The sequence below is a fragment of the Sceloporus occidentalis genome, unplaced genomic scaffold (assembly GCF_023333645.1).
Source record: "Sceloporus occidentalis isolate IW3139 unplaced genomic scaffold, rSceOcc1.0.p SCAF_1, whole genome shotgun sequence".
NCBI lineage: Eukaryota > Metazoa > Chordata > Lepidosauria > Squamata > Phrynosomatidae > Sceloporus > Sceloporus occidentalis.
The window spans coordinates 100,731,059-100,758,818 of NW_028316981.1; the positions used below are offsets into that span (position 1 = coordinate 100,731,059).

A 27,760-nucleotide genomic window follows, 5' to 3' on the forward strand; every position below is an offset into this window, starting at 1 on the left:
CTCCCATCTTCTGCCAGCCTAGTAGTTCAAAAGCATGTAAAAGTGCAAGCAGATAAATAAGTAAAACTTCTGTGTGAAGGTAACAGCATTCTGTGTAGTCATGCTGGCTACATGAACGCAGAGTCGTCTTTCACAACACTGCTCTCTCAATTTAGTAACAGAGATTAGCATCACCTCCTACAGTCAGACACAATGTGACAATCTTGTCAAGGGAAAAGCTTTACCTTTATCCCTAATATGCTGATGGGACCCAGCTTTCAGTCTCCTTCATATAATTCCACATACATTGATTACATCACAGTGATTACATTGCATTTTAACTTTTGTATGCTGTTAGTTTTTAAACTGTTCAACTGTTGCAGGTCACCTTGAGTTCCAAACTGGGTAAAAGGTGGGATGATGATGATGATGATGATGATGATGATGATGATGATGATGATGATGATGATTGCTGTAATGCTCTACTTGAAGTTGCTTTAGGAAAATCTTCAGAAACGTAAGCAGATCAAAATGTTGCTGCCAGATTGTTGACCAGGACTGCTCGCAGACAACATATAATATACAGTGTCCCCTTCCTTATGGGGGAATCCGTTCCGGACCCACCCACCCCGCGTAAGGGAAATTCCACATATGATTGAGCCACATTAAAGACAATAGGGCTCATGCCCTCGGCGGCGCATAGCACATGCACCACAGGTGCACATGTCATTTCTCTTTCCAGCACACAGTGCTGCTTCTTCCATCACAGCTTTCAGCATACGCTGAAAGCTGTGCATATCATGCCTGCGTATGACACAGGCACACTATATGTGTCATATACAAGATCATAGGTTATTGGTCAGTTTCTAGGTATGTTTCAAAGTGCTGACTATAACCTATAATGACCTATTCAGCTTGGCTCCAACTTATCTGAAAGACTATTTGCTCTAAATCCTTTGTTGGCACTTAAATTGCTAGATAAAGTGATTTGTTTGAGCTAGTCTCTTGAGATTAAAAAAAAATACATCAACACAGTGTGTTACACTTGACATATACAGGTGCAGAAACTGGTAGTGAAAGACTGCCATAAAATATCTTTGATATATTTGTTTACATACAGTACAGTATACCAATGACTACATTGTTACTCACTCATAACCTATTTCTGCAGATTAAAGATTTAATTCTCTGCAAGTTAATGAACAAGGAAATCCCACTGAATTTATTGGTCCTGTACACAGACTTGTAGCAAAAAGCTCAACAGAGTTGGGTGTCTTCCATTTACCCTTGTTTCGGAACTGTTTGAAACATCCCTTTTATTAATACTTAATTAATTCATTGGTGTTTTTTTAACTTCATTCCTAGATATTGTTATAATATGATGTCAAGTGACTTCACTAATTCTAATAGCAAAGGAAATTGCATTCATACACCAAAATCTTTTTTCAGTTTAAGCAGAAATAAGGCAAAGCAAATTGTGTGCCAAGTTTTTCTTTCTCCCTTCTTGGAAATCTACAAAGTTTTGAAGCTAGATGCTGCTGAACATGTGTAAAGCTTATGGAGCATAGAACTTAATGAAAGGATTTATTAGAAGGAAATCCAGTAGCTTCCAGTGCACCAGGCAATTTAAATTACTTCTCCAGAGATAGCACTTAACTCTGCTTTTGATGTAATGATTTACGTACTGCTAATGTTACTATTGCTGTAAGATGCATATGCTTTTATCTTTTTTGTGTGTATTGCCAAAGGAGGAAGTTTCCATTCTTTTGTAATCTCTGCTTCCTAGAATTAAACACATATACGCATACAGGAGAAACATATGTTATCTACTATATGCACTTTTTTGTTATGAAATAGAGAACAGCAGTGGATAGTTAAGTGATGGACCATCTGCTCACACCCGCCAGGGCAGCAGACAGCTTTACTGGGCGTTTTGCATTGCTGGTCTTCCCATCTATCTCTTTCCATTGAAACCAATTGCAGGGAGGGGTGGCTAAATCATCCCTGTGGTTCTTTAGTTTTTGGTTTTAGGTTACAGGTATAAGTGGAGCTTCCAATATGGATTTGTGCTTACCCACCCTTTGCTGATGGAGCTGCATGCCACCATTGGAAAGATCTGTCCTATTCACTGGCCTGGTTTGCTCTAGTTATCATTAAATGACAGTGTGTATCTTTAAGAACTACTGTTAACATACATAAATGTTTTTGAAAGGGAAGAACAGTGGCATCTGGACAAAGAAACAGAAATTATACCAATTAAAATATTATTACAGTTTGGTTCTCTGGAACAGTCAGTTTAGGGAAATAAGCACACTTACACAGCTTTCGGTAGGAGGAAGAATCTGTTTTCCCATAAACATTTTCACTCCCGTTATGCCTTTCACTATACCTAATTCTGGAAAACATGCAGTATTTGATTCATTACAATAAGACAAACATGAGGTATAAAGTACAAGCTTAAGGCTGGCTAATGATGAAACCTAACAGTTAGTAAAATGTATTTAATACATTGAAAACATCCTGTTGTTACCTTACCTACTGGGGACAAACTTCAGGAATGTTGCATTCCACACACCAGCTTACAAGTTCTTAATTGGATGGTTTAACATTGCTAAAGGAGGAAGGTTCCATTCTTTTGTAATCTCTGCTTCCTAGAATTAAACACATATACGCATACAGGAGAAACATATGTTATCTACTATATGCACTTTTTTGTTATGAAATAGAGAACAGCAGTGGATAGTTAAGTGATGGACCATCTGCTCACACCCGCCAGGGCAGCAGACAGCTTTACTGGGCGTTTTGCATTGCTGGTCTTCCCATCTATCTCTTTCCATTGAAACCAATTGCAGGGAGGGGTGGCTAAATCATCCCTGTGGTTCTTTAGTTTTTGGTTTTAGGTTACAGGTATAAGTGGAGCTTCCAATATGGATTTGTGCTTACCCACCCTTTGCTGATGGAGCTGCATGCCACCATTGGAAAGATCTGTCCTATTCACTGGCCTGGTTTGCTCTAGTTATCATTAAATGACAGTGTGTATCTTTAAGAACTACTGTTAACATACATAAATGTTTTTGAAAGGGAAGAACAGTGGCATCTGGACAAAGAAACAGAAATTATACCAATTAAAATATTATTACAGTTTGGTTCTCTGGAACAGTCAGTTTAGGGAAATAAGCACACTTACACAGCTTTCGGTAGGAGGAAGAATCTGTTTTCCCATAAACATTTTCACTCCCGTTATGCCTTTCACTATACCTAATTCTGGAAAACATGCAGTATTTGATTCATTACAATAAGACAAACATGAGGTATAAAGTACAAGCTTAAGGCTGGCTAATGATGAAACCTAACAGTTAGTAAAATGTATTTAATACATTGAAAACATCCTGTTGTTACCTTACCTACTGGGGACAAACTTCAGGAATGTTGCATTCCACACACCAGCTTACAAGTTCTTAATTGGATGGTTTAACATTGCTAAAGGAGGAAGGTTCCATTCTTTTGTAATCTCTGCTTCCTAGAATTAAACACTATAAATAAATGTATTTCAATAAAAATACATGAGCATACCATGCAAATGCTTTTAAAAGAAACCTTTCCCTTGTGTAAAGGGTGTGGATCCAGTAGTTTTTTTGTTTGTTTGTTTGTTTTTATGATGGGATGTGTATTCGTTTTGGAAGAATGTCTGCAGAAGTTGGTGCTGCAGGACTGTTGTTTAGTCTCACGGCAGTTAGTCATAGAATCATTGAGTTGGAAGAGACCACAAGGGCCTTCCAGTCCAACCCCCCCCCCCCCCCGCCATGCTGGAGCTTCCAATCAAAGCACCACCAACAGATGACCATCCAGCCTCTGTTTAAAGACATCCAAAGAAGGAAACTCTGCAACTTTCTGAGGGAGTGTGTTCCACTGTGAAACAGCTCTTATTGTCAGGAGGTTCCTCCTAAAGTTGAGGTGGAATCTCTTTTCCTGCAGCTTGCATCCATTGTTCCGGGTACTATTCTCTGGAGCAGCAGAAAACAAGCTTGCTCCATGCTCAAATGTGACAGTCTCATGGGATTATTCTTCCTAACTGGCTCCTCAGTTTTTCCCAAGTTTTTTTTTTTTAACACCTATAAGAAGCCACTGGGGGAAGTAAACTGGATTTTCTCTGTAATGGCATCCCAGCTGTAGTGGCATCCCAATTCCCAAAAGGTGTTAAACTGACGGATGCCATGTTTCCTCTGTGGTGTCACACGGTGTGCTCCACAACCCTGCACCCCTCTAGTGATGCCACTGTCAGTAGCTTATTGACTACCTTCCAGTTGTCGAGTCTCATCTTCTGACATTATCTCTTGTTTCATTTTTGATTGTACCATTAATTGGATTTTCCAGAATGTCACTAGTGGGGAGGGTGCAGATCTCACCAAGTGATACCCTAAGTGTGGATGACACCACTGCCCCCCAAACATCTGCCTTTTGGCAGAAGCAAGCTGTGGCTTTCACCTGTGTCCTTTTAAAATGCTGGAGATCAGTGGAAGAGATGGGGTGAGGCTCAGTGGAAGGGGAAAGGAGAGGCCTCAGAGGTTTTTTTAAAAAAATAAAATTTAAAAAAAATAATTTTAAAAAAATATATATTCTTTTACATTTTTCTTTAAAAATCACATCTTATCGAGTTTTTACTTTAACCATTATGAAATTATATATATGTGAATATGTACTTTTAGGTATGAGTATGATATTGTAATTTAAAGGTATAATTTTAATTTTGCTAGTTGTTTGTCACAACTCTTGCCGTTACATTCAGTGATATACAGGAACTATGATTTATGAATAACATTAGTACAAACGACATAACTAAGGATTCTGTATAGTGCAGTATGGGAGGAGATCGGGGGGGGGGGGTTGACACCATGAAGTACTGCACCACTGGGTATTCAAGGTGGAAGGCTTCGTGATTATTTACCATTGCCTTTTTGTGTGCAGTACTAACAAGCTTTAGCTATGACTCTCTGGATTACTTAAAACACAAGTGGACTCTAAAGGAAAGGAAAGATATATGTGTAAATGTCAGAGATCAATTTTGTGTTCTTCTTCTTGTGACCATGAAGGTTGTGTCAATCTGCTTTTGAAAACTTTAAAATAGGATGTGGAAAATCAATACACATAGCAGTTTTCTGTAGCCAAATATACTTCTTAAATTCAGTAATATGGGGTCCTTATTCCAGTTCATTCAACAAGTCCTGCCTCCCGGCAACTGTTGCTGCTGCTCATTTGTTTGTCCTACCTCTGGGTCTAACCAGCAGCCTCTATTGCAGCAGGTGAGGTGGCCTCTGAAGGTGACTTGGGCTGAAGGAAAAGGATGAACTGGGTTTACATAGAGAATGAGGGTAGGAAGGGGAGAAGTTAGCTAAATAAGCTTTCTCTTTTCACTCATCAAATCTGATAGGAATCAGCAAATAGTCTGTAATAGCGTAATAGTGGAAGGAGATATACTGCATTGGGAGATATACTTGTGACATGTACCTACATCTTTACAGCTGCATCTCCTGATGTTCTCCTGCCCTACAGAACCCACTGCATAAATTTTCTGTGTCACTGGAGACTGGATGAGGGAATCAATAGAGACCTATCCAGCTTTCATGTATTTGGATGCACTGCAAGGAGGTCATCTGCAGAGACATCCCAGGGGTGTCAGGAAGTCCCAGCAGATACCTGATCCAGCTCAGCTAGTGTCTCTGCTGATTCCCCCACCCTCCAGAGACATGGAAATGGCTGTGTTGTGAGGGCTGAGTGGCTGAAGAGGTGGGTTTGGGAGGGAATTCTGTTATTGTGCTGTTCATAAAGAATTCTAACCTTCACAACAATCGAAAAAGTGAATTGCCATGGTGTAAGTCTGACATATGCCATAATAATTCATCAACAGGATTCCAGTCTAAGCATCTTTCTTGTGTGCTTAGAGTACCACATCAACACTGATGAGTAAAAATATTGAGTTTCCCATTGTTCCCATTGTTTATGAATCCTAGCTGTTAGGCTTAGTCTCATAATCCAAGCCCCAAGAAAATACTTGCAGTCTAAACATTTCGATATTTATTTCAACCGAAGCCTAACTATATGCAGCAGGCAGCAGCAAACATTCAGCTAGCAGAGTTGTCTATGCCTCAAATCCTTTTCTCCATGCTCTCCCACACAATAAATCTTTCTCTGCTGGTTTGTTATCTTCCAGTAGCAGGTACATGTTATTAAATTAAACATTCTTAGGCCCCATTCAGACTGGCATCAAAAAACTGGAAGGAACTGGGCTGATTCGGATGCCCCTCCCCCGAATCTCTCCGTTAGCAAGTGCCCACTACAAAAAGAGGGGCATTTTAAATCAAATGCATTCTGTGCCTGCTGTGAAGGTGCCTGCTGTCAATCAAGCGATCGTCATGGTGACGTTTTGCAGGGGCATCTGAAGTGTCCTCCCCCCTCCTTTTTTTTTTAAAGAGCCATGCACAAAATGCCCAAAGTGTCAATTTTTTAAAAACCTCTTTTTTGTGTGTTGTGTGTATATGTGGGCATTTGGTTCAGATCTGCCCCTGTCCCCATTTTCAATACCATGCAAGCTAATGCATCCCCCACTCCTTGCCCCCCAGAATGCCTCTTACACATGTAATAATAATAATAATAATGATAATAATAATAATAATAATAATAATAAATTCCTCACCTCGGAAATGCCAGAAAAGGATGCAATTGCCATGCATTCTATTTTTTGCTTTTAAAAGCAATTCAGGGCTGCCTCTGAATTCAGTAGCAAAAGCATGTATCATAACTGACAAGAGCAAAAAATGTAACATTCGAATTGTAAGTCTAGCCCTTTGCAACATTTGTAACATTTCCCCTTTGCTTGAAGCGAGCAGAGAAAAGGGAAAGTGCACAAACTGCTAGCCCTGCTCTATCTGCCTCAAGAAAACAAATCATGCGCATATTTGGTCAAAAATAATTTTAAAAAAATATTAAAAGGGGGGGGGGTGCCTGATGTGAACTCCGCCTTTGACCTGACCTGACCTGACCCTTTTCCTCCTGCTAGAGGAGCTTTGCCATTGCCTTCCACTGAGGCTGAGAGAGTGTGACCTGTCAGTTCCAACTAAAGTAGACCCATGGAATCAATTGGGAATAAAATGGAAATGCAGTGCAGGCATTCCTGTAGCATCCACATATAACACAAATAATAATAATAATAATAATAATCCAGGAGCAAGAGGAAGTGAAAGTAGAAAAAGCAGCCTGATTTCCCTACATGCCCCAGTGTAGCCCCGCAACCCAATTTCCCCTGGAAATCCTCCTCCTCCTTTCTTCAGACCCTCTCCTTCCTCGGGGATGCCCATTGACCCTGTCCCCCAGCTCCTTCATCCTCCTCCTCCTCCTGTTCCGTTTTAGAATCCCCTCCATGGCTCCCTTCCTCCCACGGCCCCTTTCTCCTCTTCCTCCTCCTCCTCCTCCTCCTCCTTCATCACTTTCTCCACCCTCACCTCTCTCTGACAGCCCTCTGCAGCTCAAAAGTCACCCCTGATTTCCCCCTTTCCTCCTGTCACCCTTTGCATCCAGCGATTCCCCTTTTTTCGGCTCTTTCCTCCTCCTCCTCCTCCCCCCTCCCTTCTGATGATGGGAGGGAATGCTCCGACCTCTGCCCGCCCCCTGACCCTAATCCCTCCCTAATTTGCCCAATCATGATCGAGGGCAAGTTCAAATTTCGCGCAACCCGAGTCTTTTGGGAAAAGACGGATTTTAGCCCGAATCTGGATACCTCGGTGTATGGGGCATTTCCTTGTGCAAGCCCCGACATGGATTGTGATGGATTCGGATCCAATATGAACTTCATGTGCAAGAATCGCTTTCAAACCCGTTTTTTTTCTGTAGTCTGAATGGCCCCTTAGCAGTTGAAATGATGCACACAAACTACAGATACAAGCATGGTATTTAACATAAAAGATTGTTTAATACTTGAAATGATCAAACTATCTTACCAAACCTCTTCTTCTGTCTCTGTTTAGGATAATGGACCTGTTGTAAACAGGAGAACAGCAACCTTTTCACCTGGAGGAAGTCCAACAGACAACAGACAGTTATCAAATGTGCAGTATAATAATCCTACACGCCTGTATACAAACAACAATGCAGATCCCAGTTTACCTTCACAGTTGAGTAGCCTCCATATCACACCTCCTCAAAGGTAGGAGGACCAAACTAGGCATGACAGTGGAAATGCTTTTCCAAATATTTTTGGAAATATTTTTGGGTGGGGTTGCAGGAGGACCACATTGTTTAGGGAGGAATGTCAATATTTTCTCCAGCTATGTTTTCTCAATGCAAATTTCATGCATACATATATACATATATGTGCACACACAAATTTCAAACATCATAATTGCTCCATAATATAAAAGTAGAGACTGTTACACTTATATACTGGAGACCTATCATTTTATCAATAATCCCAAACTGATATCACAAATGAAGCCATTTATGTAAATACATTTCATGCTGAGCAAAAGGTAACTTGATAAAAGCTAGATAAAATAAAGAGTCTCACACTCCCATTTTCATATATGAATCTACATAAAAAACAACTGAAAATAGAATGCTAAATTCCATATTTACCATACAAAACTTTGTTTTGTTTCATACATATTTGTAGTAGCCTGCTTCATCAGATACAGTCTGCAGAAAGCTTATACCAAATAAAATCTGCTTAGTAAGGTGATACAACATTATTGTTTTTTGCTGCAACAGACTTCCCAGATACTTCCCAAATACTTTTTTTAAAAAAAATAGGCCTATGCAAAATCTTTCAAATATGACAGACAATACACATTTTTGTGATCAGGGACTATTTAGGCTCAAGATATTTGGTTCTTGTAACATGCTTCGCATGACAGTAAATTGGGACCAATCACAGAAATGTGTGAACTGCTGATGTAGCATCACACAGATGACATATTGTGTGCGTAAGACAAATTGAAAATTGGAACGGGTAGAAAGGACAAATCTTGTGTTTATCTTACATACCAGTTTTCATGGTGCACAGACTATTTGTATGGTCATGCATGAGGTCTGGTTTGGATTGGTATCATGCAGGGGACATTAGTATAATCCTGAATGTTTGAACTAAGGCTTAATTAAATAAACTACAGTCACCCCTCCATTTTTGCAGACTTTGAATCCGTGTCCCTCTCCCATTTGCGGGCAGAAAATGGAGTGGGACAAAATGGGGTGCGCACTGCCATTCAAGCCAATGGGGCTTGAATACTAGCAATTTTCCATCTTGCGGTGTTTCGCGAAAACTATAGTTGAATATTTTATATAGATACATGTCTTTGATACTTGCTCTACAGGCAACTAACAGATGCATATAGTAAGACTATAGATTGAGAAGTAACTATAGGATAAGTGCTTATTCTTGTAATTCCATCTTTAAAATTTATTGAAGTCTAATATTCTCCTCAATGTGGATAAGACCAGTGAGTCATGACAATCATGATGTTCACTCTTATAAAATTAGCTGAAAGGTAATCTCAAACAGAGAAATAGGAAACATTATCAATGTCAGATGCAGGCAAGTAGAAAATATAACACCAAATGGAATGACAAGAGTGGGATGAACTAGAAGAACAGGTTGGTAAAAAACAACAACCAAAATTCCACTGAACAATTTCACATTTTTTCAGCTACATGGGGTAAGAAATTTTACAGTAACTTTTAGGAGCACTGGGCAAAATTTTCACACTCAGTTTGAAACCATCACCACTCAATTTTCATATTCAGAAGCTAAATAGGATGGTGAAATGGAGTTGTGGGATTGGTTTCAGTTTTGGGTTTTTAGATATAAATAGTCCCTATTTATATCTTTTACAGTAGGGCCTCAGTATCCACTGGGGTTTGGTTCCAGGACCTCCCATGAATACTTAAGCCTCATCATATATAATGACATAGTAAAATGGTGTTCCTTATACAGCATGCCTGCGCCATACACATACTCAAGGCCACGCAAACGGTGAACCCCAGCCCTTTTAATGGTGAGCATGCAGGTGCACGCCTCCATTAAAATAAATGGGACATTAGGTCCTGTGGATCCTCTGTGTAAAACAAGGGTCCACTGTCTTAAACAGCAAAATCAATATTTGTTTTCTGAGATTTTTTGGTTGTGAATGATTTTTAACTGTGGTTGGTTGAATCCATGGATGTAGAATCCGTGGATATGAAGAGCCAACTGTATTTTACACTACTTCCAACTAGAGTAGATCCATTGAATCAACTGCTGAATTGTAAACCACATTGATTTAATGTATTCACTTCAGTCTCACAATTGAATATAGGCCAGCATTAGGAATCATATAGCCCTCTAGATAATATCTACTACAGCTCCCAGCATGCCTCACCATTGGCTATGCTGGGTAGAGTAACTAAGAGTTGAAGTCCAATCATATTTGTAGAAATGCATAATTCCCATCTTAGTTTAGACATAGGGTCCATTTATGGGTGAGCTACAATGATCAAACCTGGTGTTTTGTGAAGGTAAAAGTACAGCGGGCCCTCCACATTCACTGGGGTTAGGAACACAAGAACCTGTAAAAGTGAAGGGGGGGGGGTAATACCCAGGAGAACATCTTTCTAGGATTTTCTGGTGATCAGGTTCACCAGAAGTTGATCATAAAATTGTGCTGGAGGACCTATAAATGCCTAGAGAAGTGTTCTCTCTAGGTCCTCCAGTGCAACTTTTGGTGAAAGCTAGCTATAGAGTCCTGCTGGAGGACCCAGAGATTCCTAGAGAGAACATATCAATCAAATCTGTGAATAATCAAATCCACAAAAATCAAAGCCGCAAACATGGAGGGCCAACTTTACTGGATTTTTTTTTTAAAAAAAAAAACACTCATGTTTCACAGGGGATTTTCTTTTTTAATGAAATCTTGACTTTGTTCCTCTCTAGTGCTCAGCATTTTCTTGACCTTTCTTTTGCTCTGTGCAGTGCTGACCCTTTAAGGTCCCTACCAAGAAACAGAAATGGAATTGACATGGACTCTGATGTGTACAAAATGCTGCAAGATTATGAAAGGCCACTTCCAGAACCTAAACAGTCAGGATCCTTCCGATATCTGCAGGGCATGTTGGAAGCTGGAGAGAATGGTAAGGTGTACAATATTCCAACTAAAAATGTTTATCAAAAAAGCCTGTTGCTCTTTTTTGAAACTCAAAGTACTTCACAGTTAAATATCATTCAACATTCAACAATAAATGAAATATACACCACTGGGTTGAGAGCAAAACCATTTGGGTGCTCCATAGATCAAGAACACGGTCTAGACCCTCAGACTGTAAATATGTAGTTTTTCTTGAAAAGTTTCATTGAAAAAGCATCTTTTCATGTCTGTTAAACCTTTGGCCCTGGAAAGGCAAGCAGAGCAGTTTCACTGTTTGCTGCCTAGCCACCATTTTCTAAATCCCAACATAACCCAGGTGCAGTATTCTTCCAGGATAGAGGGAAATTAGAAGTAAAATGTGGTCCACTGACCGATGTGTATTTGTCACAAATGTCACGGAGATGACCTTAAACTCAGTATCAAAAAAGGGTGAGATAGTTCAGTCCAATGTTGCTGTACTACTGGCTGAGGCACTGGATCAGATTAATGATCCTGAATTTGAAGCTAGTGGACAGGAACCCACAGACAGGACTCCAACAGAAGTCTTTTTCTTAGCCCATTTACCAAAGACTGAAATGCTTTCTGCTCCACTCCTACTGGCTCACAGGATAGACAACATGACTGAATAATAGGCCTCAGAAAGTCAGAGAAGCATTCCCTTCCAGTCATAGGAGCTGGTCCTTTAGGGATTCATATTCTGCAAGCAAGAGTACAATTTATGAAGGGTGCTACTCAAAGCTGTGTCAGAGCAACTTCTTCCTTGGTACTGGACCACTATCGGCTTGTTACCAAATCTCATAAGGATGGGCAGATCAGAACAGGAACAGTGTGTTTGTTTCTTAAAATGTACTTGAATGACACTCCACATAGGTTATAAGAATGGCAGCTTGATGGCCCAGAGTGGAGCTGTGCTGCTGCTGTTGCCAGAAAAATTAACTGGTTCCTTTTAAATAAATAAATAAATAAAATGTCATTTCATTACCTTTCCCCCTGTTTAACCTCAATGACAAATTTCAGCATAAAGTGACCCGCTGAAAAGTGGAGATGAGAGGGGAGGTATGGTCAGTGTGAGTTGCTGACACCTCTCCCATGGTCCTGGTGGCTGCTCTTTGCTGTATAATTCTAACAGTTCTAATGCTTCTTTGGCCACCCCCATGATGACTGTGACAGTGGAATGTCAAATCAATTTATCCCTTTGTAGCCACCCAGCGGTGTTAGTTTGTGCAATGGACAGTGAGGAGAAGGCCTGACCAGACCTGAGATGGTTGAAAACCAGGGGCTGGAAGGGAAAAATAAAAGGAGAGGCTTGACAATTGACTGACATTTGGGAGTTTGGTTTGGTTTGGCTTTGGTGAGAGGTTGTTGTAAGAGCAGACTGTCTGAGAGAAGGAGGGAAGTCAGTGAGAGTTGAGGAAAGATTAAAGTAGATAGGAACTGTAGCACTGAAAAGAACATGAGCCAGTACAGTCGGCCCTTCTTATACACGGATTTTTTATACACGGATTCAAGCATACACAGTTTGAAAATGTTCCAAAAAAGTATACATTTACCTTGATGTTCCATTTGTTATTAGGGACACCATTTTGCTATGTCATTATATTTAATGGGACTTGAGCATACACGGATTTTGTTATACACGGGGGATCTTGGAACCAAACCCCAGCGTATAACAAGGATCCACTGTATTTGTGCTTAAATGATAAAGACACCTTTTATTCAATAATCTGTTTTGTTATTACTTTTTAAAACATCTGCCTAAGCTATTAATTGGGAGGAACTGTAGAAATCTCTGTCATACATGCACAAACTTGAACCCACAAAGAACACATACATCTGTCCAAATGAGGAGCCGTGCCAGGGCCTTCTGTAATAAAACCAAAGTAGGGTTTAATGTAAAAAGGCAGGTTGGCAGGCAGGAGCACAGAATGACCAGATAGGGGTAAAAACATGCAATTTTTAGTGCCAAGAGGTGGGATTGTGATGAGACCAATTTGACTGGAGAAGGCCAGAGAGACATCTTAATATTCAATAACTGACCCATCCTTAGCAAAAGTGTTGTGTCTATGGAAGAAAGTGGTGAAAGGCAGAGGAAAGGTACCTCTGCCAAGGTATGGTTTAAAGCAGGGGTCGGCAACCTACGGCCCGCGGGCTGCATCTGGCCCGCGGGCACCGTAGGAGTGGCCCCAGGCTGGCCCTGCCGCCGATTGCCGCTGCCAGCGCGCCCGTTCCCCGCCCCTCAGGGCCGGCTTCGGCCCTCCCTGAGGGGCGGGGAAAGCGCTGGGGCAGCCGGAACTGGCTTTTCCCCACCCCTCAGGGCCGGCCTCTGCCCGCTCTGAGGGGCGGGGAAAGCGCTGGGGCAGCCGGCGCTGGCCTTTCTTCGCCCCTCAGGGCCGGCTTCGGCCCGCTCTGAGGGACGGGGAAAGCGCCGGAGACGCCGGGCCTGGCCTTTCCCCGCCTCTCAGGGCCAGCCTCTGCCCGCTCTGAGGGGTGGGGAAAGCGCTGGGGCAGCCGGCGCTGGCCTTTCCTTGCCCCTCAGGGCCAGCTTCGGCCCACTCTGAGGGGCGGGGAACGCGCTGGGGCAGCCGGCGCTGGCCTTTCCCCGCCCCTCAGGGCCGGCTTCGGCCCTCTCTGAGGGGCGGGGAAAGCACCGGGGACGCTGGGGCTGGCCTTTCCCCGCCTCTCAGGGCCGGCCTCTGCCCTCCCTGTGTCCGGGAAAGCAGCCAAAGGGCTGATAAGGCAGCTAGTTCCCAAACAAACAAACCCCCTCCCAGCACAGCAAAGTCAGTGTAAGCTACACAGTCCTGGAGATTCACAGTAGCTCTACCAAAAGGGATTACCAAGAGAATTGTCAGACGGTCCGAGGTTCAGGGCAACAGATAGGCAGGTCGATAAAGCAGTCCAAGGTCAAGGTTTCCGGGTAGTCAAGACAAGAAGCCAAAGGAGCCAGAGACAGAGTCTTTCCTCTAAAAGAGTCAGATATCCACTGGCAAAGAACCACACATGCTCTAGGTGCTTAAGAAGGCAAGGAGCCGGCCTTCAGCTGTGTCTGATTACGAAGACGCTTCTGATAAAGCCTCCGAGATCTTCGAAGGCCCTCTCTTTCTGCTCGACGCTCATTGAAGGTAGGCACACTGCCCAGATCCTCCTCCGTGTCCACAGCCTCGGCACCAGGCAAACTTGACTGCTGAATCTCTGGAGGGGCCATAGACTCTGCTCCAGCAGAACTAGGGCCAGCCTCTGGCTCCTCCGTTACAGGTTCAAGCCCCAGGGGCTCTGGCTCCTCCATTACAGGTTCAGGTCCCAGGGGCTCTAGCTCATCCTCTGAGTCCTCCAAGCCATCCTCCAGGCTGGGCATGACACCCTGAGGGGTGGGGAACACGCTGGGGCAGCCGGCGCTGGCCTTTCCCCGCCCCTCAGGGCCGGCCTCTGCCCGCTCTGAGGGGCGGGGAACGCGCTGGGGCAGCTGGCGCTGGCCTTTCCCCGCCCCTCAGGGCCGGCTTCGGCCCCCTCTGAGGGGCGGGGAACGCGCTGGGGCAGCTGGCGCTGGCCTTTCCCCGCCCCTCAGGGCCGGCTTCGGCCCGCTCTGAGGGGCGGGGAAAGCGCTGGGGCAGCCGGCGCTGGCCTTCCCCCCGCCCTGTGGGGAAGCCTTGGCCCTCCCAGAGCGCGGGGAGAGGCAGTGGCGCCGGGGGCCTGGGGAGAGGGAGGCGTGGGTCCCCCTCATCCTTCTCCCCAAGCCCACGGTTGCTCCACAACCGCGTGCCTGGAGAGGGTCCGCAGGAGGAGGAGGAGGAGCAGGGAGGAAGGAAGGAAGGAGCAGGAGGAGGAAGGAGGAAGGAGGAAGAAGAAGGAAGAAGAAAGGAGCAGGAGGAGGAGGGAGGGAGGGAGGGAGGAGGAAGAAGAGGAGGAAGGAAGGAGCAGGAGGAGGAGTAGGAAGAAGACATGCAGTCTTTCTGAAGGTGAGACAGTGTGACTTTCCAAAGTGCATTTCTGTGTATTTTCAGTGCTTTCAATGCTGAAAGGTGTGCTTTTACAATGAGAGTGGTAGTGATGATGATATATCAGTTTGTGGGACATGCAGTCTTTCTGAAGGTGAGACAGTGTGACTTTCCAAAGTGCATTTCTGTGTATTTTCAGTGCTTTCAATGCTGAAAGGTGTGCTTTTACAATGATGTTTATCACACTATACTCTTATAGTGCTACTATTCCACTTTGACTGCTCTAGCTGCCTCCTGTTGCATTGTGAGATTTGCAGTTTTAAGGAGGGGTATTTAGAATTCTCACGCAGAGAACTTCTCTGCCTGAGAATTCTAAATACCCGTCCTTAAAACTGCCAATACCAGAATGCAACAGGAGGCAGCTAGAGCAGTCAAAGTGGAATAGTAGCACTATAAGAGTATAGTGTGATAAACATCAATGAGAGTGGTAGTGATGATGGTATGTCAGTTTGTGGGACATGCAGTCTTTCTGAAGGTGAGACAGTGTGACTTTCCAAAGTGCATTTCTGTGTATTTTTAGTGCTTTCAATGCTAAAACTGCTTTAACAGTGAGAGTGGTTTCGGCCTTCCCCTTCGGCCGAAAGGGCCCCTTGGAGCCCATTCGGCCGAAGGAAGAGGCCAAGGAGGAGAGGGCAGGCACAGGCCTCCTCCTCCCCGCGGGGCTTTGGCAGCCCTGAGGTGTCCTTCGGAGGACACCTCAGGCCTGGCAAAGCCCTGAGGACAGGAGCAGAGGGCGTGCACCTGTTGTTCCTGCCCCTCATGGGCCCCTACTGGTTCTCTGGGAGGCAGCTGGGGGCCAAGGAAGGGCAGGAGGAGCAGGCGCGCGCCTGTCACCCCCTCTCCCAATCCCCCCCACTTCTAGTTGTCTCTCAGACAGCTGGAGGTCGGGAAAGGGAGCAGAGAATGCCCCGCCCCAGAGGGTGGAAGCTCCGCCCCCAGCATGTGGCCCCACCTCCAGAGGGTGGAAGCTCCACCCCTGGTACGCGGCCCCGCCCCCGGAGGGTGGAAGCTCTCCCCCCCCCCGCTTCGGCCCCCCAGTTGTCTGAGGGACAGCAACCCGGCCCCCGGCTCAAAAAGGTTGCCTACCCCTGGTTTAAAGTAAAGGAGCAAAGCAGTTGACAGGACTTAAGGGTTAGATTTTGTTTGAGTAACATGACAGGGGCAAAGTATCTCAGCCTCCAACATGCTAGAAGCCATGTCACTGCCTTCACTCATACCTCCTTTTTATTTTTACCTTGCGATACAGTTGCAAGCAACTTAATGTTATGTGTAGTTTAATAGAGAAGGGAAAATGTAGAGGAATAAAAACATGAATGTTAACAAATAATTCTGCTTATTTAGACCTAGCTCTTCTGTTGCCTAAGTGGTCCAATTTAATTTAATTTATTTTATGAATTGAATTTCTGTTTCTGTTTCACTAACCATTTGAACAGAAAGCCATCAATGAAGCACCAACACATGATGCGTAAAACTGTTTTGAGCTGAAATTGCACAGAGGTCTAAAGGATATTTTGCTGTCTCCAAATCTTCTAGTGTTTTCATTTAGAAGCACACTGTGTCTCTAAGTATGGTTTCCCTGCAGGGAAACTGTCTGGAATTGTAAGGAAACATAAGTTACCTTGGTTGGTGCCCCTCAGCTGTGAAAGATGACCCTACAAACCGCAAAGCAAAGAAAAGAATGTTTGGGATTGTTTAGTCTTTTTTACAAAGTTATATAGCTGCCTAGCTGAGGAACATAAATTTAGGATGTGAGGCATGCAAAAAAGACCAGAAAAAACATCCATAAATGCTGTTGTCTCCAGCTAGACTTGAAAACTCTTGTGTGTGCTTTTAATAAGAGAATATTTGCCCTAAATATTGTAAACTGCTTTCAGTGTTGACATCTATGTCATTGATTTGAATTTCCTGATACACTTCGCCATAACTCACTTATTGAGAAATAATTAATAAATGAAGTGAAAAGAATGTATGTAACAGGAGGACTTTTGTTAAAACTTCCCTGATAAATTGGGGGGGGGGGGTACCTTACTATTTGTTTTGTGGTCTTTGAGGGCTAGTCCAGAGGCATGCAGAGTAGTGTGCAATCTACACAAACATCCGCTGATCAGATAGTTGATGAGGGCTATGTTGGCAGGGCCTAGATCATTTAGGGAAGGAGTTCCTGAATTTAGTTCCCCTGTCAATGCAAGCAGATTATCATCCGCCTTACCAGTTACCCAAGAAAGGATATTACAAAAACAAGTCCTTCACCATCTTTCCATACTTGAAATGTTTGGAATGGTTTATACTATGAATGGCCATCCTGCATTTACAACTCAGGACATAGGATACATTGATACCTTGTATATAATCTCATTGCTTCTCTTTTCCCCCATTTCCATTTTTCCTCACACACAACCAACTTTGAACATGCTGCCCTACTTACGTTAGAGAGTGAAAGATCTTCCTGAATCATGACATACAATAAAACAAATAAATCTCTCAAGTAGTAAAAGTGCATTTAGTAGTGTTATTGCTAGACTTTACTTCTCTTATGCAACAAAAAGTTTTAAACTTTTTTCCACTGAGATGTTAATATAAAAAAGTCTTACTAAGATAGGCAATACCTTCTGTTGTTCTCTTGCTTCATACATATAGCTCTTTCTTACCAGCTTTCCTTTTCCCCCCTTGAATATCTCCCATTAGAATTTCCTATACCTGTTGCTGGTTTTATATATTTAAAACCATTGCTGATTTTATCTATTTAAATAAGGCCTGGTACAGACGAGTGGAAAGCGCCGTCCTCAGGCCAAAATTAGAGTTCGGGAGCGTGCAGCAACATCACGCTCCCGATACCTAATACAGAACGGCGGCACCATCATGGCGGCCTCCTGTCCACACAAGGGCTGCCATGATGACACAAGCACCACACAATATCCAGACATCACTGGCAGGAAGTGGCATCATGGTGGCACCCTTTCCTGTTTGCAGCGCCGTAAAAAAGAAGCCGCTCTAGGCAGCTTCTTTTTGACAGCATGTCGGTGCTGCAGCATGCATCTGCTACAACACTGACTCGGGGCAAAGATGGGCAGTGCGGAGCTGCCTGTCTGTCGAGCCCCTAAGAGTCCATATGGTCCAGCACTGGCTGAAGGCTTTATTATTCTTAGAATCATGTTACCATTTTCTATGTAAATATTGTTGAAGACAACATAGGAAAACAAGAAAAGCCTTGCTGGATCAGGCCAAAGGCCAGTGGCCAACCAGCTGCCCATGGGAAATCCATACAAGCAGGATATGAGACTGATACCATTCATCGCCTACACAGATGCATACAGCCTCTGATACTGGAAATAGTATATAGTCATTATGACTAATAGCCATTCATAGCCTTATCTTCCATTATTTTGTACAATCTGTTTTTAAAGTTGTCCAAGTTGACAGCCATCTTCTGGTAACAAATTTCAGCATTTAACCATGCATACATTTTTTGTAAGGAAGCGCCCCTTTTTATCTATCCTGAATCCCACTCCCTGGCAAACTGCTCACCTTCACTGTATGACCTTATTTTCTCATATTGAAAGTAAAACTTCCCTATCCGCTTTTTCACATCTTGCATAATTTTATTCATTTGCATCATGCCTACGCATTACCTTTTTTCTAAGCTAAATAAGCTCCTCAAAAGCTGGAAAAGTTGAAGTGATTAGACATAATGTAATAAGTATGGTCACACTATAGAGCAGCATGATATTAGCAATTTACTTTTTTTCAAAATTTGTTCTCTAACAATACTCAACATGGAACCTTCCTTCCTTCCTTCCTTCCTTCCTTCCTTCCTTCCTTCCTTCCTTCCTTCCTGCCTTCCTCCTTCAGCCACACATTGGCTTGACATTTTTATCAAATTATCTCCCAAAATCCCAAGATCCCTTTTTTAGGCATTTATCACCAACTCAGTTTTCTACAGTGTGTTTGTAAAGCTTGGATTTTTAGACTAGTGTGCATGGCTTTATAGTTATGCCGAACCACATATGCCATTTTAATGGCCATTCCCATAGTTTGGAGAGATCATTTTGAGGCACTTCCTGACAGTAAGGGCTGTTCGGCAGTGGAACAAACTCCCTCGGAGTGTAGTGGAGTCTCCTTCCTTGTAAGTCTTTAAACAGAGGCTGGATGGACATCTGTCGGGGATGCTTTGACTGAGAGTTCCTGCATGGCAGGGGTTTGGACTGGATGGCCCTTGCAGTCTCTTCCAACTCTATGATTCTATTATTCTAGGACTTCACAATCCTTTTTTGTTCTAATCACCCCCAATACTTTAGTCAGCAGCAAGCTTTGTCAACCCATTGCTTACATTTGTTTAGAATTTCTAGGATTTACCCTCCTTATAATAACTGGAATGCAGATTTCGCCACTCGTTGTTAGTTGTAGTGGCCCATTGCTACAACATTTCAGTCACTACTACAATAATTTCTTCCTTGAATCACAGTCCAGTTTTACTCAACTTCCTTAAAGCCAAGGAGTCCATTTCTCTTATTTCATCATGGAGGCTTCTAGCACAGTAATTGACTGTGTATGGTGCAGAGTGTGTGCAGGGGATACAAATTGCACCAGGCATATACCCCAGAAGGGGTACACGTGGTGAGGCAGAACACCTAGTAGTACTGGAACAATTAGCATAGGTGCTGGGCAAGTGAAAAAGGGTCTCCCACTTATACGTGAGAAAGGGGTGGAGGCTGCAGCATCACCCCCCAGTAGCAGCCACTGCTGGAGGATGTTGCCTTCCATTTAGGGTGTGGCATGGCTATTCTCTTGAGCAACTACTCCAGGTAGTTGAAAGGAAGAAGCCATCCCCCCCCCCCCGCACCGGATGACACCAACCACAGTAACGGCACTGACTTGATGTCTTTCTCTAAGTATTTCTAGTGCATTACATTTTTTGTTTTAGCTCTTAATCCCATTTTATTGTATAGGTGGGAATCATGAAGCCCTCCAGATGTGCTGCAACTGCCCACATTATTCACCATTGGCATTGCTGGCTAGGGTTGCTGGGATTTAAAGTCCAATAACATCTGGAGGACTGCATGATTCCAGCTCCTGCTATACTGTATGCTCCCTGCATATTTCTACTCTGTCCCCATTTGAGTAATTGGAAATATTTCCATCTTTCATATGCTATGGATGATTCAACCCAAATGACATCATTCTCATCTGCTGTTACTTTCCCTTAGGGTTCAGCTACCTTTTTCTCAGCCATCACTTTAATGTTAAGTGTCAACAATCTGGCCCCATTCTGGTTCATGTGTATCTCATCCCTTCCCTGCCCCCCCGCACCTATCTTGATATATATATATATTTTTAAAAATCTGTACTATTGTCTTAGCTGTGGATAAGGACCCCTCAGCTTTAGCAGCCCAGCTGGCCTTACATATAGGACCACTGATGCCGCTACCATCCTGTTTCCCAAGCTATCTAGAAGATGTGTGATATGTTTGCCACTTTCATCTTAGGCAGACTATTTACCATGAGGACTCAATGACTTCTGCAAACCCAGATGTCTATATCTCTAATGATCGAATCTATCCCAAGCCCTTCACTGCCTCCCCTAAAACTTATCCTCAGAATAGGAAGATATCCTTCTTAGAATCATGGCCTTTTTCCAAGACCCTTATTCTCTGGAATGGAGCAATCAACCTAGGATTTGGTGATCACTGTTACATCACTGAAGGTCTCATCCACCTTTCTCGGTTTCTTCAGGTCAAGAAATTTGTCCTTAAGATAATCAATTTGTTCCATAAGACTAAGGGTCTGACTATGCATCTATCGCTAAAGTTCCGTACAATAAATAAGATAGCCGCCAAACCCCTGCTGGCTTTCTAAATCCAGTGATCATGTGGAACTTGCTTAATGTTTCTAACATCAGAATTACAGCATTATCCTAAATGTGATTTATCTAGGGGAATTACTTCCATGTGAATATACTACCTGAGTACAGCTTTAAAAGTTTCTCACCATTCCAATGGCATAGGAGGGGGAAATTCATATGACAGAACTATCTACCTTTAGCTGTAGAATTTAAGAATTTAGCTATTTCATCAGATAAGAAGTATGCACATTAGAAACATTCCACATGCCTGACACAGATAACTCTAAAATATTGTCTTAAATTCTTGGCAGGTGAAAAACATGACAGACTGGCAAGTCCAAGACATGTTAAATCTCCAGTTTCTAAACTGGGTGGAGCTATGTCTGGCTTACAGATGCTTCCTGAGTGCACCAGATGTGGCAATGGAATTGTGTAAGTACCTGAAGCTTTCCCCAAAGCCTTAATGTTTAATATACTCATTGGTAAAGCTACATAATGAACACATTATACTCTACTTTAAAGTCTGTGTATAACACAAGGCAGTATTGTGCACAGGGTAGAAATACAGTGGTGGGAAAGTGTTTGTGCTGCATGTTTCACAAACTTTAAATGTTAATATACTTTTTTGTCAGCCTCCATATAAGAAAGAATCTTGCTGTTATCTGAATGACATGCTACTTCAGATGTTTATTACAAGAAATTCAGAATACTACAGGAATTGCCTGCATTGAGCTGATGTACAGCAGAGCCCCACTTTTTACACAGTTCCTTGCACCAGAAATGAGGGCTGTGTAATGGAGGTGTGACTGCAAGACGGAGAAGTTTTAGTTGATTTTCCAAACTGTGTTGAATTCCAGACCCCTTTAAACCCCAATACAGACAGGCAAAAGCACCATGCTAGGGCCGATTTAAAGGCTCCGCATCCATACGCGCCCAAGTCTAATAGCAGCGCCTGTGCGCCATCTTGTTTCAGCCCCGCCCACACGGGGCATGTGACGATGACGCATGGGTGTCCATGCACTCAAATGGCACTTGCTGGAAGCAGCGGCATCAGGGTGCACGCGCGCAGCATTATGGCATTCCTAAAAAGAAGGTGCTCTAGGCGGCTTCTTTTAAGGGAGCATGGTGGTACCGCATGATGCGGTTGGTGCAGTGCCGACAAGGGGTACAGATGGGCAGCATGGAGCCACCAGTCTGTATCCCCCCTAAGTCAGCCTAGATGAGACAGGTGAATAGGGAAAGTGGTAGGGAGTGGGTTCAGCAGACCTTGCCATGAACTCACACAAGGCAAGCCAATCATATAACCTGCAATATATGTTTTCATTGTTTACATTCCTAATCTCATTTTCTTTCCTGCGCTCTGATAGTGGCACAATAGTGAAGGCCCGTGACAAGCTCTACCATCCAGAATGTTTCATGTGTGATGACTGCGGCCTGAACCTGAAGCAAAGGGGCTACTTCTTCATTGAAGAACAGCTGTATTGTGAAACACATGCCAAGGAAAGGGTTAAGCCACCAGAAGGATATGATGTGGTAGCTGTTTATCCCAATGCTAAAGTTGAACTTGTCTAAATAGATTCTCGAATTTCCCAGAGAGGTCAAAAGGTGGCGCACCCACCCACAGGCAGAGTCTCTGTTTTAAAAGTATGGCTGTAATCAACTCTGATTACTCAGGCCTCAGTAAAATGCCTTTTCAGAGATAAAATGGTTTACACTTGGAATCACAAGGGGTTAGTGCTGAAAGCCTCTGAAAGGGATTTTTCCCCCCTTCCTTTTGACACTTTGCTTTTGGTTTGCTGTATTTTTGTTAGGGGTTTTTAAACGCAGATACTTTCTTTTGCATCCCAGTCCAAAACCTCTGTAAATATGGTTTTTAAAACTTTGTTTTGTATACAGCCAGTATTCTTTTTTTCCTATTTCAAGTTATAAAAAAAGACTGTTGAAAGGTTCACAGGAAACAAAGCACTTTAAGAAATGAAATTGACATTTTAAGGCATTGCATTTTCCCACTTTTCTTAGTAATATAGTGCCCCCATAAATATTGCTCTGTGGCCTCCAGAACATCGGGATCATGTTTAGTGATATTTTAAATTTATAGCTGATGTAGCTAGCTAGTTAAACTTGGGGAAGTGGCTCCTATGATGATAAAATCTTTTGAATGTGCTATTTTTACAGTTCCTGACTTTTTATTACATTTTTGTATAGTACATTAAGAAAAATCCTACTTGTAATTTCCATAAACCACTATATCCTTCACCAAATCATCATCATCATCATTTTATGAAGCAGTAGATAGTAAGGTATTATTGGACATCCTATGAATGCCCCCCACCCCCAGTTGATAGTAATGAGTAACTGGAAGATCATAACAGAATATATTGCATATCCCTGGTCTTTTCTGTCATGCAGTGCAAATATCAAGAGATGTAAACTCAAATGTTGCACAAAAACATAAGCTTGGCATGCTCATGTATGGGTGATAATTGTACAGCCCTTCAAATGTTGTTGAATTGCAACTCCCAGCATTCTTCACTACTGGCTATGCTGCCTAGGGTTGCTGAGAACTGCAGTCCAAGAACATTTGGAGGGCTGAGCAATTCCCATCCCTGGTATACTGTAAATATGTAAACCACTGATGTTCTCTGAATGTACATGTAAAAACACACACACACAAAATCAGATATATCACAGAATGCTAACATTTGGATTTCTCTCTCTTTTCTCTGAGATATCATGGCATCTCTTGCTTTGATACATAATCATGTAAGTGCCTACACTTTTCCTTTGAATAAAAAGGTTTTAGACTCCAGCCATAAATACATTCCATAAAACACCTTCTAGTACATTAAAACTGATTTAGTGTATCCAATCGTGTACAGAATAACTACATGTAGCCTAGGATGAAAATGTCATGGTCCTTGTGTCACAATCAGCAACTGAACAGATCTCCTTTGCCTGTTCCAGCTGCTGGCTGTTAAGGTGGGCTTGGAGAGTTGAGTGAAGAGATGTTACTTAATTGTGCATATGAAACTAAGTATCCAACATGGAAGGCAGTGGGAAATAAAAATGTGACAAATGAATAACAAATGTTGTGCCACCAGATGTTTGTCTTGAAATGTCTTATGTGACAGTGACCCAAGTGAAATTGTCCTGAAGTTTGTTAGGGAGAATGTAGTCTTTTTCAGCTTGCTCCCACCAGTGAGCAGGGTTGTGGTGAGGAGCTGCAACAAGGGTCCTGCTTGTGATTGCTGGAGTCTTGCTCACTGGTGGTAGAGGGCCAGAAATGCCATCCTCCTTGTGCTCTGAACAGTCCTCCTTCACCTGATGCAGCTGCTGGCTGTTACATTGAGGGGGTGGCATTTACATTGTCTTACAGTTGGACTATGTAGTCTTACTATCTCTGGGGCAGTTATAGATTCATAACTCTAGGTTATAAATCCATAATTGCAATGCATAACACCGACCCAGGATTTCTTCTCTCTTTAGAATAATTTTATGAGACAGCAGGTGCTTTTTCCAGACCACGCTAGCAAATAAAAAAAAGACATTTTACCTGGACTCCTACATTACACTATGGTGGGAGTGAAGGGTATGGTTCCCCATTCATCATACTACAGATGTAACAGTAAAAGGCCTGCTGTATTCATAATTAAGAATGGCCTGTATTCACATCCTAGTTTGAAATTCTTGTCACCACAAATGTGGGTATTACCCACACTGCATAAATAAAACACTGCTTTGTCATTACTCCATCCTGTGGAATCCTGGAATTTGTAGTTTGATAAGGCACCAGAGCTCTCTGACAGACCAGGCTGAAGACTTCAGCAAATTACAAATCTCTGGATTGCATAGGATGAAGCCAATGGAGTTAAAGAAGTGTCAAACTGCTTTATTTCTGCAGTGTGACAATAGCCTTGAAAGTAGAGGTTTTGCTCCCAAATAAAAATGTAGGTCTGTTAGGATACTTTGCTCATGGAGCCATGTCAGTATGTGTGTGTGCATGTACCTTCAAATCGTGTATCAACATCTGGTGACCCCATGAATTCATACGGTTTTCTTAGGCAAAGAATATTCAGAGGTGCTTTGCCTCTGTCACTACAAACCCACAAATGTCTATGATGATTATGGTTTGTCAGTAACACAGTATAAAATATTATTGCTATTTATTTGCTGCCTGCTACTGAAATATGTTTCTTCAAAAATAGATCCATAATGCAATTTCTCTTCAAAAGTAACTTCTAGATTTACCAGCTTGCTTTAATGATTTGTTACAACTTTCCTTGTTCTTCAAAAGTACCTAGATCTTTCTGGATATAACACTTCTCTAAAAGAAAGAAGAACAGTGAGAGCTAGAAGTTTTTGTGTAAAACAATTTAATATCAAAGCTCTCATTAAACAGTATAACTAGGACTTTGCCAGTGGATTATATTCTTACCGTCTGCAGACTGTTTGCCTGTGGTCTTTTGGGCAAACCCCTAGCAACCTCTCTCTCTCTCATTTACTGCCAGTATTATAGAAACAATGTGACTTTACTGAAGTTGGTGGGAGGCCATTTCACTCACATGCCTTGCAATAATCTTTTGGAAGGCAATAAAGAAATGCCAAATATTGTTTTTAATCAAATACAAGATTCAATCAAAAGTTTGTCTCTCTTTCATCAGAGCTTGATTTTCTCCCTCCCTCTTGAAAAAATTCTTTCTTCAGGAATTCACAGCATGACTCCATGCAACATGAGGCACAACCATATGTTTCACCATATTTGCTTGGAGCCTGTTCATTATTTTTGTTCTTACATATGTTTATTATCTTTTTAAAAACTACAAAGCCAATTACATATCCCATTTTCATCACATTTATTTCTTCATTTCTCAGATAGTTACAGCCAAGTATAAGAGCAAAAAAAAGTCCAATATGCATGCGTGAGGACTAATAATTGTCACTGATGTGCTTAATAGCAGAGATGAAACCCAACTAAAAATAAGCTTGTAAACATGAATCTAGTTATGTGTGGGTTTGAGAATGCACCATAAGCCTTATGTAACCAGCTTTTCTTTTACAATGCTGTGAAACCTACATTTTGGACATGTTCAGCCCTAGATCACTTTACAGTGCTTTTTATCTCCTATTCAGCTTCATTTCTAAAGCCATTTTTCACCCTGCAGGTGTCTGCTATCTAACTGAGATAGGTTACAATAATATTAAAACATGTGGCACATCTTGGAAATTCATAAGTGCTTTCATTCCCCCTGAGATTTGGGTATTATAAATCATATAAAAGTATTTTTGCAGGTATTTGTTAGTGATCTGTTTCAGACTTTGTAGTAATTATTATTATTATTATTATTATTATTATTATTTATTTGTATCCCGCCTCTCCCTGTATTGGATTGAGGTGGGTAACAACAAACATAAGAACAATAAAAATAGAACACAACAAGCCACAAATAAAAAACATAGCAAAACATATAGGGGATTGGATTTTATAATAATAATATAATTTATTATATTATTATTATTATTATTATTATTATTATTATTATTATTATTATAAAAATCCAATTCCCTATCTCCCTCCCACCTTAAAATCGCGTTAAAAACAACAATTCCCAATAAAAATGCTAGCAAAAAAGTAGTCAATAAAATCAAGCACAATCACAGTCTGATGGGAACAGCTATGTAACTGGAGAGTGAACATTCCGAGGAGGTCAATTTGGGAAGGCCTGCTGGAAGAGATCCATTTTTATTGCCTTCTTAAAGGCCTCCAAAGATGTTATATGGCGGATCTCTTCTGGCAGGTCATTCAAGACTTTTTTAGCGGCAACAGAAAATGTCCTCTGGGAAGTCGATACCAGTCTGGTTTTCTTAGACTGCAAGAGATTCTTCCTAGAGGACCTGAGAGTGAGGGAAAGATTGTATGGGAGGAGGCGTTCCCTCAGGTAAGCTGGAACCAAGCCATGCAGGGCTTTATAGGTAACAACCAACACCTTATACTGTGCCTGAAAGCTAATAGGTAGCCAGTGTAGGGATTTTAAGATAGGTGTAATAGGATCAAATTTAGAACTCCCTGTAACCAATCTGAACTTGGGTGATTTCCCATTTGCGGAGTCATCATTTTGCTATTCTTCAGGACTGGTAGCCAAACTTTGTTCACTTTAAGAGTTTCTTCTATCCTATTGAAATTCCGGTTGATCCCCACCTCTTGGAAGATGAACTGAAGCACCTAGATTGGGCTCTACAAGCTAATAGTTATTCCAGCTCAGACATCAGAAGGGCTGCCAGACCCAGAAAAATCCAGAGGAGTGAAGACAAGCAACCACCCAAAGGGAAGGTATTTTTACCATACATCAAAGGAGTCACAGACAGAATAGGGAAACTGGTGAAGAAATACAACATTGAAATGGTTTACAAACCAACCAAGAATATCTTAACAAATGCTGCTCTCAGTGAAGGACAAGAGAGACCCCCTCATAGCTGCAGGAGATTACCACATACCATGCAGCTGTGGACAAGTCAACATAGGGACCACTAAACGCAGTGTACAAACATGAATCAAGGACTCAGAGAATCATAGAGTTGGAACATGAACGACACTGCAGACTGAGTCAGCCAAAAAAATCAGCAGTAGCAGAACATGTTATAAAATACTGTTTGATATGCAACAACTATCAGGTCAGAATGCACAGGGAAGCCATTGAAATCCATAAACATCTGGATAATTTCAACCGGAAAGAAGAAACTCTTAAAGTGAACAAAGTTTGGCTACCAGTCCTGAAGAATAGCAA

The 27,760-nt window shown here is 42.3% G+C and overlaps 1 protein-coding gene across 2 annotated transcripts in view; it reads left to right on the forward strand.

Annotated features, from left to right (window-relative positions):
• PDLIM4 (PDZ and LIM domain 4) overlaps window positions 1-23,639 on the forward strand; it is a 91,696-nt gene extending 68,057 nt beyond the window's left edge. The window contains exons 4-7 of one of the 2 annotated variants that reach the window (XM_089530686.1): window positions 7,998-8,143; window positions 10,973-11,130; window positions 21,290-21,410; window positions 22,346-23,639. In XM_089530686.1, the coding sequence (XP_089386812.1) occupies window positions 7,998-8,143; window positions 10,973-11,130; window positions 21,290-21,410; window positions 22,346-22,550 (630 nt within the window). In that variant the 3' untranslated portion in view covers window positions 22,551-23,639. Of the gene's footprint in view, window positions 1-7,997; window positions 8,177-10,972; window positions 11,131-21,289; window positions 21,411-22,345 lie in introns of both variants that reach the window. The other variant, XM_089530695.1, reaches the window with a different exon arrangement.
• Window positions 23,640-27,760: the final 4,121 nt, after the last annotated feature.